Genomic DNA, 12506 nt, shown 5'->3' with positions numbered 1-12506 from the left:
CCTGCAGGTAACTTTTCATTCTTACTTCAGACCAGTATTTGAAGGGGAAAAAAAAGATGATTTTTTTATGCTAGGATAGCCCACAAACTATCCGCCTCCAAATTACAAGAAAACTAAGTTTGATGAGGCAGGCAATCCATGGTCTACAAAATTTGATCAAAGGCAAAAGTATGGAAGGAAAAAAATCCCAAAGAACTACCCAAAACATGTATTGCCACCTTCCACTTGAATGTGAAACTGAAAGTTAGTAGAAAATTCTAACTTTTGAGTTTGTGGCAAAAGTGCACACTAGCTTTAACTGAAATCAGACAAAAATAATGTGCAATACAGCCTGCTGAGAAATGTTTCAGTGAGAAACTAGGGCTGTCCTACCTTCAGGCCACAGGAAAATCTGAATTAAAGATCTGACTGCAGAAATGAAACTCCTAGAGGCTGACTAGACAATTATTTAGTAAAACAGAAAGAACACAGGCACGTGCACTCACTCTCTCTCTGTTCCTACAGGCACACAAGTAGCTGGCCTAGTTTTGAGTTTTGCTGCCGCTCATTTCCAGCACCCATTTGTTGGCCTATTTGTTTGTGGTTAGCAGTCTAGCTTGCAGAATTCTCTGCAGAAGAGATTTTTGCTACACATTTCAGATGTACATGCTTTCTTGCTTTGCACATGCTTTCCCATCACACCCTTTAAGCAAATGTAATGTTTCTCCCCCTCCATTTTCCAGAAGAATCCAGTTGTTTTGACTGTTCCCTTTCAATGCCCTCTAGTGTTGTAAACATCCTCCCACCCTATCACCATGTCAGTGATAAGACTGCTGGTGCACTACTGCACAAAGTCACATTGTCCCTTCACTTGCCCCATGTCCCCTGGCATCTCTGGCCATCATCTCTTACTATAAAGTTGGACAATGTGCTCTGCCTTTATTTCATCTAAAACCACTTCAGACAGGTCCCAATTACAGCTCCTGCTAAAACAGCACCTGGGCTCCCTGAGCAACACAAAGTAAGAAGCCATCCATGGCATCCCAGGGCTTTAAGCTGTATTAGGCAAATGTTTGGAGGACTAGAGCATGGGACCTGTAACCTGTGAATCCTCTATCACGTATTAAGAGCAGGGTATCTCCTCCCACCACAAAGAAGGTTTGCTGTTTTCTTGCTCTGGCTACTGGCACTACAATTGCTCATGTGTTTTTACTGAAGACACTCATATGGAAACACTTTCTCAACTCTCTACTTTGGCCTAAGTTGAAATATACATTGTATCTTAGTTCACAGGAAACAGAATTCCAAGGACTCTGAAGAAACATTTAGCCAAGCTAGTCAATTTATTGAGTCTCTATCAAGTAGGTTTTGATTAACAAGGGAAAAGAACAACAAGCAACTTACAAAATAAATACTAAAAACAAATTGCCTTCACATTCATAAAGTTTTCTGGGGACAAACATTAGAAGAGAGAAAATGTATTCTAGTTGGAAGAATGTGCCTCAGGTTTATTAGAAAAAAAGTTCTTAGAGAAGAAGATTCTCTTAAAAGAAACTATTTTCATACAGCACTACACTTAAAAACTGAATCATACGCCAAAAAAAGCTGTGAGGGAGAAAAGGTTTATATTTACATATAGGACACACAGTACAAAGCATTAGCTGGACTTATACTTTACATTTAGAGTTTATACCATTAGCGTGGGTGAGCTATGGACCAGGAGAGCTCTGAGTTTTTCACAAGGTTACACTAGTGCAGGCTCTAGGTGGATGTCCCTGCAGACACCTTAGTTCTATCAATCAGTACAGAAGCTGTGCAACAGCACTGGCTCGGACAGGTAACTGTTCTGATAGTGCCCATTTGCCTCCAAGGCAAGTATTTATACAAATGAAGACAGCTTTGCTCTTAGCCTCTCCATGCTTGCTGGAAGAAGATTCACCATCTCCTTACTGAGTTCTAGTTCAGTTTCAATGGCAGGGACAGCATCTGGATACTTCTCACAATAGTCTACCAGAAATGTGTAATATTCCAATGATGTCTGCATATTTTCCAGTTGCTTTTTGCTATCTGAGGTAATAAGCTTACCATATAGTCGTGCAATATGAAATTTAGCCACCATTGCAGGGCGAAGAACATCTTCCTCGAGCTTTTCAGGAAACACCTTATCAGGGTTCCTCAAAGAATCCAAAAAGAGTTCATAATATTTGATTGCGAACTGAGCCAGAGAATTAATTTTTTTAACTGTGTGGGAGTCTAATTTCTCTAACCTGTTACCAATAGCTACCTTTAAATCCATCATCTCATAATAGGTGTCAGCTAGTTCACACTGAAGCTGCCTACAAATCAACAGGTAGTACTGGGGGTTCAGGTCTGCATAGATTGGCTCCAGCATGTCTATTCTACGCTTGTGCATTTTGCAGCGCCTCTCATAGTCTTCTTCAAAGAAAGCAAGTACCTTAAACAAAGCACTGTGATCCTGAACAATTTCAATATGGTCAGTAACATAACCATCAACCTGAAAGAACTCTTTTGCTTCCTGAACATAGTTCTGGCCAACCAGGAAGATTTCTCTGGCTTCTTGAAAATCTAAAGGATATACACTGCTTACTTTCTCCTCCATGGCTAAGACAGAGTCACATATATCACTTGTCCCAAAAAGAACAGCTTTTTTCCTGCCCTTCTCTTTTTCATCCTCTTCTTTTTTCCTTTGGGCTTTAAGTTCCAATTGCCTGTCTGGATCCAGCTCTCCTATGTTATCCTGAAATGAGAAAGCATGCTAATTAAAAACAAATCTGGCTTATAAAGAGATACTTACACTGAATCATTTTGAGTCACCTTTGAAATATGAACTAGTGAGCAACAAGACAAAAGAGAAATAATTGATATATTAGGCCTTATATTAACAAAAGAATAATGTAAATTACAGTGTCAATTCTGACAAGACAAAATTAAGGTGGTTCAGTCTCCCTACCCTATGTGACAAAACAGCCAAAGGAATAAACGTTAAGCCCAAAGCCTCTGCTCCACAAAGCGTTTCAGCAAATGCTGTTTTAAACATCTGTAGAAATACTTAAATGAATTCAATGAACTGAATCAAATCTGAATTAATCAAATGCTTGAATGAATGAGAACATCAGCACACAAGACTGTTGCATATTAAGACAGTGTTCTTACTAGCAGTTAAATAAGAAGGTATCTGTCAAATCAAGCTGCAAGAAAATGCAGCAGAGAGGAGAAAAATTTGTGAGGTTGCTGTAAAAGCAATGCACTGATCACTCTACAGAGCTGATCTCCTATCTGTGCTTACTCTTAAGTGCTGCATTTAAGTCAAAGCATACCATGAAATACTTGCTACACTGCAAGTATTTGTTGTTTTGTTCACTGGGCAATTGCTTACTTCTTGTTACCCACTGCAAATTGATTCCTCTTGCAAACATCAAAGCAGACTTAGTTTGCTGTTAGACAATGACAGCTACAGAACCGATTTTCTGTTACCTCAAGCAATTTTCGAGCGCTTTGCAGAAGATTCAGGCAATACTTTATCCAACACCTTGCAATTTCAGCTTTCCTCTCTGGAAGGTCCTGTTGGTCTGGCTCTGTTTCATCTACTGAATGGACATAAAAACTTTAAGAGAAGTCCAGCAAGACCCTCAAATGTTACATGCAAAGAATATCATACTTGTATTTAATTTTTCCTCATGGTTAGACAGAAACATGTTCTCCATGTTAGTTTATGTAATAGTTCTGTAAACTGTCATTTCTGGTAGAAACCCGTATAGACTAACGTGGATTTATCATCTATGAATTCTGAAAATAAATAGATCATAATGTATCTTTTAAAAGACCTTTCATCTTCAAGGTGTTTTACTGGAAAAGGTTTCCGGGTCTCTTTGTAGTAAGAGAAAGAAATCAGGATAATTCATTTTCTGAGATTCAGCTGCCTGCCCGTAATTGTTTCTGAAGATAAGGGCATTGGTATTGCAAATGGCCCCAGGCTTGCTACCAAAAAAGGGAACAAAATAGGGGAAACTGCCTTTAGTTTAAGCTACCTGGTACAAACATAAGATTTATTAGCTCTACAACTTCTGTGTTTTTCTCCCCAAAGTCTCTCCACTATCATAAATAGCAGCACTGCTGATGTCTCAAGATAACATTTTCATAAACCAAACACATTTCAGTGAAAACTCACTTCCCAGCCTCTATGCAGAACACAATGAGTTAGCTGAACAATGAGAGGACATTCCTACAGGACGGCAGCACTCCTGTTCATGAAATAAAAAGCCAACTTCAGACTCAGACTCTGAAAGTTTCTTCTACTGGTAGTCACACTGGACTGCCAAGTTGTTCCTTTGCATCAATGCCCAAACAACAAGGAGGGCAGCTACAACTCCAAAACCAGCCATTGATGAGGCTGCAGCATCCAGCAACAAAAGATAATACAAGTACCTTCTGGATCTGGGGTTTTAAAAGCTGCAATTTTGCTCCCTCTTTTAAAGCTATTCCCAGGAAGCATCTGGTTTGGTTCCTGAATCACTGCCCTCTGATCACTGAGGCAAACAGCATTTTTAGCACATGTAAAAAGCCAAATGGATGAACAGAGACATTGCCACTGTTGAAGTGGATATTGTTTTAAATTTCCCTTTTACTCTGGTATGCTTTCTGAAACACCAGCAACAAGCACTTGAGTTTTTCTCACAGGGTCTACCCGTAGCCAATCTTGAGCTGTAGTAGCAGTCACTTTTCAGAAACCTTTCACTTTATTGAAAAATATTCTAGAAAATTAACACTGGGTAAGTTTTGTACATTTATTAATGTTTAAACTTCAGTTTTAAACATTAACACATAATGATGCTTAATTCACAAAAATTTTATTCAAAACTTTTTTATAAACTTACCATCTTCAGCAGATGGCACCTGTCCAGCTTGGCTAAAGATAACACTGGCTGCTGCTAGGCAGTGTCGAGCCTCCATAAAGCATTCCTAAGAGAAACAGGAACAGAGCAGCATTTAGCACTGGTGTGGGCAGCCCAAGCACTGCTCTCACTTGGCCAAACCCTTCACCTCAGAGAGTGAACATGCATGACCACAAGGGAAATGACAAAACTGAGAGACTCTGGAGCATATTCCCTGGGCACTGGAAGAAAATATACAATTTTTCCACACCTATTACTGAATACAGTATTTTCTAACCAATTGTTTTTTCTGTACCACAGCCACAACACTAAGCCTTGACTTTAATATTAACGCTGCACACTGAACATTCTGAATGTTCTGCTCTCTGCTACTCTAGCTGCCTTGAGGTGAAGGAAGTGATGCCTTGTGGCAAACACTATCACAGGGTGTTAGTGGGAACGAGCCGGACATACAAGTCAACATTGTGAGTCAGATCTAGATTCCTTTACCCATATTTGGCAGTGCACTGTTAAATAATTAGTGCTACCAATGCATCAAAAAGATAGGGAAATTAGGAGTTACTACTGAAATTAGCATTAACTGGCTTAGGTAGGGCAGGAATCTTTTTAAACATCAGAAAAAATAATCTAAATAGCCTGGAATATAGAAATTCCTAAATAAAGCTGAAGCACGTCCTAACAGTAGATTGTTTAGAGTCAACACACAGCAAACAGCTACCAACTCACATATCCAATTTAATGTTCATGTAGGTTCAAACAACTCTTGAGCATATGCTAAGGTACAAAGGACAATAATTTAGAGAAAACAGTAAGCCATACCTTGCTCTCAGATGTTTTTTGTTTTCAAACTTTATTGTAAGAGAACAATATAAGAAAGAATTTTAAATTAAATTATTATAATGTTAAAGTTTACTTATGAACATGACATCACATTATTGCTAATATTTCATTAGCTATAGAGCTTTTCTCTTGTTTACACCCCTGTTCATCTTCCCCATTGCCATCGCAACACCACAGGAAAGCCACCATGTCCTCTTCAGAAAAAACTGACAGATGTTTCATGTCAGAAGACAACTTGTGGTTTTACAGGTGCCCATTTTAAATTCAGCTTGGAGCCCTGTCTCAAAGACAACTGTTTTAGTTGACAGTAACATTAATGGTATCACTACAGCAGAAAAACATTGGGTATATTACCTTGGAGAGATAGTACTGTGACAAAGTGGCAGCATTGCGTGCCCATTCTACTGGGTAGTAGCCACAGTACTCAAGCTGTCGTTTCAGAGTAGTATGGCAATACTGAGCAGCCTTCTCAATCATGTCCAGGTGCTGGTAGACTTGTGCCAGGTAATACAGAGTATGAGTGTAGGCTTTTTCAAATCTGGAAAAAAACCCAACAGTCTCTTAAGATTTTTTTCTTTTTTTCCTCCCTAAATACACCCTCATAATTTGGAAAAAAAAAAAAGTAATAATAATTTAACTATGCTGCTTAGCACCCACCTTTTGGATCTTTCTTGGTCTGTGAGTTTTTCTTCTTCTGCCATGAAATGTTCACTGGGATCCAGGGGAGGATTTCCATCCTGCCAGGGTACATGATACATTCAGCGAAGTACATTTCTTACTCTGTGGCACAGTGCTCCCTCTTCTGGCTGCACATCATTTACCATTTGCCAACCCCAAATTTAACAAAGCTCTGCGTAACCCATCCCAGTGACACATCTCCAGAGTAATTCCACAACATTCAGGAGATTTAGAGAATGAAAGTCACAATTCCACAAGGAATGACAAGGTTCACAGCTTGCAGGAGACTTCTGCTTATGTACTTTAAAGCAATGCATGCTGCCTGCACCAGAGATACTCAGCCTGGATTCTATAGGACTCTACTGGGCACCTTTATTTTGTACAATAACATACTGGGTTTTGAGGCATCAATTTAATACCAAGCACGCCTTCAAGTGTGAAATATTCGTTTGCCCAGCTGCACCGATCAGTAGCAAGAAAACATCCTGCAGGAAGTACTGCAGAGAACATGAAGTGCAGAGTGCTCAGCAGACCTGCTGTGAAGACTAACTGCTGTGAAGGGACTCCCAAGTATCTGCGAGCTGGCGAGATCTTTTACTCAGACAGACAAATGAGACAACATGCAATGTCTTTGGAGGATGAAGCTGCTAAATCTTCCTATCAGGCATAGCCTACATGCAAGTTATTAAATGTGGTAGCTCACATCATTAGAAGCACTTTTTTGTTCTTTAAACCATGAGTTCTGTCAGAATCCTTACATGGACAACTATACACCTTTTGGCATTGCTGTATCCAAGTCTGCCTTAAGACAACTGTCAATAACGTTATCAGACAGCTCACAAGCAACCCCAACAGATGAACATCGCTCATGACAGAGCTTTATTATGTGCTTATCCCATTTCCTTTGCAATTGTGAATAACTTCAGATGTCAATTCTAAAACATTTCATATGAAACCATCTTTTTAAGACAACTTTTCTCCCACTACACAGTGCATCATGGAGGGCGTCCAATGTGTCTGCCAGCAACAAAGCCCAGGTTAGTAGGCAGCTTGTCTAGCCCTTTCCTAACCCCATTTATTTCTTAGCCCAAGAGAAGGTAAGGCAACAAATAAAAATCAGTTTCAATAAATACTTTTCATAAGTTAATACAGACTTAGGCAGGAACAGGAACAAGGGCAGAGAATACACTCACTTTACAGGGAAGAAAACACACTATGTTTGTACTGCTTCTCATTAAAAATCCCTGAATGGACTTGTTTACTTGCTTTTAATAGAAGTGTTTTACTCATCTTAAAAAATGAACAAATGTACCTGAAACAGATAGTGACAAATAAATTAAAGCGTGTTTAACCTACCAGAGGCATGTAGATTTTTGTACATGATCTTTTAATCTGTACGGTTTTGTTTACACCTCATTCATTTTTAGATGTGAATTTATAACCCTTCCTCTTGTTTTATTTAGATATAAACCTTCTAACAAGATTTGGAGCATATTCTGGCAAGACTAGAGCTATTCCTGCAAAGAAAGCAACTGAAATGACATAGTACGCAAAACTCTCGCCTCCTTCCTGTATCTACAGATCTCTCTCTGATATCAATCCTTATGTCTTTACTTATCCTCAGAAAGAGCTCTCCAACTCTCCTTTCTAAGCAGACTTCATTAGCCCAAGCTCCTTGCGTTGGTTTTGGCTTTAGGCGAGGGAAACCACCCTATCCAATTTGTAAGTTAATTAGACCCAGTCAGTAAACAACTAAATCCACCTGCTCAGCAAAATGTCTCCATCATCAGCAGTTTACCAAAGACTCCCTAATAAGAAGGCTTCCTGATACCCTAAAAATGGGGAATTTTAAGAAAAGCATATTCACATATTTATAATTTCTGAAAGACAAATGCTGTATAAATCTGTAGTTTCTTCTAAAAAAAAAGACTTAAAGCATTGTTATGTTTGACTGCATAATGCCTTGAACTGTAAGTGGCAAATATTGTTAGGGGAAAAGGTGTGGTAAGCAATCTCACATGGGCTCGTCACGTATGTATAACCCCAGTCAGGCAGCAAAGCCCCAGAAGAAATATTCAGTAACCACTACTAACAAAAATTAACAGCTTCAGAAAAGTCTACAGTGAAAATGTGAAGTACTTGGCAGCACTTTAATCCACTATACCATAGTACCAGTTTAATTTCATAATCACTGGAGCAAGTACCAGAAGCTTTTGGAGGTCATGTGATAGGTGGGGCTGGGTATAAATATCAAAGTTGAACATCAGGAATTAGAGAGAGAATCTGTAGAGAGGTGTAGTATCTCTAGTTAGTCCAACTGATCCAGAGAGCAGGAAATAAGCTGACAAGCTCTTCAGCACAAGTGGGGCTTTCTTCTGGATCCATTACCTCTTCTATCACTGTAGGCCAGCATGGCTGCAAGGGTGGAACGACAGCAGTAACCAACCAATAAATACTTGCCTATTCTAAAAATCTCTGCAAGAATAATTGGTACTCTAAACCAATTTCATGTAAAACCTGAACCGAACCTGTAATTTCATGAAACTAAGGTCTGTCCAACCTATTCAGCTGTCCTGAGACACAGCTACTGCTTCTTGAAGACCACAAATGTTTTTAGCTCACTCCAGAACAGTCCCTGAAGCAAGTCAGTGTAGAAATAGCTTTGCAAAGAGCTTAAAAATAGCACAAGGGAGTCTTTGTAGGATACACAGCAGAATCCACAGCTCAAACGGTTGTTTAATATGCATAAGAGGGTTAGCTGTCTGTGAGACTGTCCTCTTGGATGTGGAACTAAACTACTTGCCCCTGCAAAACACTGCACAGTCAGAGAAAACCAAACAAATATTAGTTTTGTTTCCTTTTCCTACTGCAAGCAAAGGACATTTTTACTGCATTTCCAAGATAAGATTTAATAACTGTCATCATTAAAACCCAAATTCTACCTGGCATCAACTCTGGATTATTAAAAAGCTTTCAAAAGGGACCATTATTTTTGAGCAAAATCATTTTCTATTTTGAAATTCTCAAGTAATACTCTAGTTTGCCTTGTCCTATACTGCAGTGCAACTCGTATCACTTGCCAAAAGTATCACAGCAGCCAGTATAAAGCACAGAAGCTCAAATTCCATTGCATGTTTATTTCAAAGATTACTTAACCTGCAAGTGGCATGTGAAAGTAAAACCTGCCATGATATTAACACAGTACCTCTTTCATGTATTGATTATACAAGGCTTCTGCAGATTCCAAGTAAGTTTGTGCAGTTTCGATTTCATCCCTTTGAGACCACAGGATACCCAGATTGTTCTAAAGGTAAAAGGTAAAAAAAATAGTCATGTTCCATTCACATCACACATTTTTTTCCAAACAATTGATCAGTCTTCATTCATATATATATATGTGTGTGTCTTCTAATACAAAGTATTTCAAAAACCAGAAATTGTGCCCACAAAGTTCATTGTGGGTTGCTCAAAAGGAGGGGGTTCTCACACAGCAAATTTCACATTAAAAATTCACCTCACAGTCTAACTTTCTCTGTTTACTCTGCTAGATAAGGACCGGTGTGCTGAAATAATGAGCTTTTTCCACAGAGTATGTTCTGCATCCAATTCATGCAGCTTTTACATCACATACAAATATCATAAAAAGAGACAAGAAACCAGAAATTTGTTAACATGACTCCACAGAAAAAATTAACAGGAAAAAAATATGCTAGGAATGAATGCTTGCATATTTTCAGCAATGGAAAGAGATGAAAAGCACCTCTGAGATGCAAAAGTTATAGATTATTGCCTTCAAATTTAAGTTAAAGCAATGTACATAGTAACTCACTGCATCTGCGAACCCAACTCTTACAATAATGACACTAATTTTATTAATAAGATGAAGGTGTTAATAATAATCTATGTCTGATGTGCTAATTTAAATCCTAGGCAGTGCTGTTACAAAATTCAAGAGGGCTAAAAAAAACCCCCCAAAACCTTCAAAATAATTAGAATGTGTAGCTGTATGCCAGCCCTGTGTCCCTTTCAATTCCATTCTACTGTTTTTCTAAGAAAGCACATCACATGTTGTTTATGAACTGAAACACTTTGCCCAAGGCCAAGCAGTGGAACAGACCAGATTCCATCAGACAGACTGGGATACACAATCTTATGCAAAAGCTCAGAAATCAGAAGTGGGGCTAAAGAAAGAGGCCCAGCAGGAAAAAAGAATGCCTCTTCCTTCAAAATAGCAGTTAGTGCCATGGCAACACACCCCAGGCATCCCAGAAGGTGGAGAAGTATGGCCACTGATGATAATCATTGCTTTAAAATCAGGAATTGTTTAAATTAAGTACTGAAGCCTGTTACAGCCCTTGGGACCGGGAGCTGAGGGCTCGTTTCCCAGCACTGTGCACACCTTAGGACAGTGCCAGGCAACAGCAGGCCCATCAGTGTTGGGCCACAGCACTTCATATGCATAACAAACTTTATCCTGCTGCTTCCTGAAGGCCCTGAAACAGTGAAGTCCATGCAAACTTTGGTCTAATAGAGAGAAGAGCTGCTTTGCAGCACACCAATTCAGAAGTGCAGTGCAATCTCTGGTGCTGAGCCACAAGAGCCACATCTCCCCAGGAACATGTGGAAAGATGTTATCTTATTTCGGCTGGAGCAGCCTCCTTATCTTACAAAGGGTAACAGATTTGTAGCAGTGTACCCATACCCTCGCACTGAAGGACAAGGAGCAGATGTAACCTCACTGTTCCAGACAACTCAGCTAATTTAACCAGTGCAAGACAAGTCATCCTTTCACTTGCACCTTTCCACACCAGCCCACAATTCCTTGACAGTTTGATGAGGAAGCACTATGGAACCTTTTCTAATTAGAGCAACCATTTTTGACAGAGACATCTAAATAACTGCTCAATTTCATTTACAGTCTAGCGTCAGATACCTAAGATACCTAACTATACACCAGCTACCATGACAGAGTGATCAAGTAAAGGCCCTTGTGTGAATCTTCGTGTAGCAAAAACTAATACTGATAACAGTATTCTATTCTTCTGAATAAAGAGAAAATAGTATTACTTCAAGCACCAACAAAACTGTATTTACCCATCTGGGACAAAATATAATAGTTTAAAATATAACAGACAATGCTGAAAAGCAAACGAATTATCATTTCAGGATAACACATCAATAAAAGCACCTCCCAACTTCACTTTAACAACCACTGAGTTAAGGAATCACAAATAAATTCTGGATGCAGTGAGGTCTTTTACTAATTTATTCTTTCACGGTTCTTACAAGTTCTGTCTCAGTGTGTCCAGAAGAGCACGCTGTTCCGTCAACACCCAGTTTCAATTAGGAGAACACATTTTAGATGCTCTGCACGCCCAGAGGCATCAGCAAGAGGCTTAAAACAGAAGAACACCCCTCCAACAGCCACCACCTGTGAATGATTCCTTCCAACAAGAACTGAACGCCAGGGCTGCTGTGTTGATTATGGTTAAACGAGCAGCACCTGTCAGGACACGGGATTGCCCTGGATCTCTTCGCAGCCCACTGCAGAGACCACCCGGCACAGCCCGCAGACACAAGGCCCTGCTCCGCCTGAGCCTCCCGCTCCACGGACACCCCTTGCGGCCTCCCCTGCCCACCTGGGCCTGTATGTAGAGGGACACGCAGTCCGGGGAGAGGCGGTGCGGCTCCAGGAGCTGCGTGCAGCGCTGCAGGTGCTCCTCACCGGCCGACAGCTCCTCGGTGTCGGTGTGGTTGACGCCCAGCTCGTACTCCAGCACGGCCCGCCGCACGGCCAGCACCGCCTCGCCGCCCTCCTCGGCGGCGCTCAGCAGCTGCTTCACCTCCTGCAGCAGCGCCCGGGCGCTGTACTTGGAGCGGTACGGCTCCGTCTCGGGGTCCTTGAGGGACTCCACGGCTGAGAGCGTGCGGGCGGCGCGGAACTTCCCGCACACCGCGGGCCACCCTCCGCCCGCCGCCGCCGCCATCTTCCCGCGCGCCCGCCCCGCCCCGCGCCGCCTGACGCGCCCGCGCCCGGCCCCGCCCCCGCCCCCGCCCCCGCCGCCATGGCCGCGCCCCCTCAGGCGGTACCCTGAG

The 12506-nt window shown here is 41.0% G+C and overlaps 1 protein-coding gene across 1 annotated transcript; it reads right to left on the bottom strand.

Annotated features, from left to right (window-relative positions):
* Positions 1–1299: 1299 nt before the first annotated feature.
* On the bottom strand, positions 1300–12420 carry LOC125329476 (kinesin family binding protein). Its single transcript, XM_048311552.1, has 7 exons — positions 12050–12420; positions 9616–9714; positions 6390–6469; positions 6087–6270; positions 4875–4959; positions 3475–3587; positions 1300–2737 (listed from the first exon to the last, which is right to left on the bottom strand). The coding sequence occupies exons 1-7, from the start codon at positions 12395–12397 to the stop codon at positions 1859–1861; spliced, it is 1788 nt and encodes a 595-aa protein (XP_048167509.1). The 5' UTR covers positions 12398–12420; the 3' UTR covers positions 1300–1858.
* Positions 12421–12506: the final 86 nt, after the last annotated feature.

Source organism: Corvus hawaiiensis, chromosome 8 (assembly GCF_020740725.1).
Source record: "Corvus hawaiiensis isolate bCorHaw1 chromosome 8, bCorHaw1.pri.cur, whole genome shotgun sequence".
Lineage (NCBI taxonomy): Eukaryota > Metazoa > Chordata > Aves > Passeriformes > Corvidae > Corvus > Corvus hawaiiensis.
Note: the sequence above shows the minus strand (reverse complement) of the source record. Positions and strands in the feature narration are given on the sequence as shown.

Excerpts from the sequence above, each read along its gene's own strand:
- LOC125329476 (XM_048311552.1), bottom strand. The coding sequence starts at position 12,397 with ATGGCGGCGGCGGCGGGCGGAGGGTGGCCCGCGGTGTGCGGGAAGTTC. Across the intron at positions 9,715-12,049 it reads CCCTCTACATACAGGCCCAG|AACAATCTGGGTATCCTGTG; the intron begins GTGGGCAGGGGA and ends TTTTACCTTTAG. Across the intron at positions 6,271-6,389 it reads GACCAAGAAAGATCCAAAAG|ATTTGAAAAAGCCTACACTC; the intron begins GTGGGTGCTAAG and ends GTTTTTTTCCAG.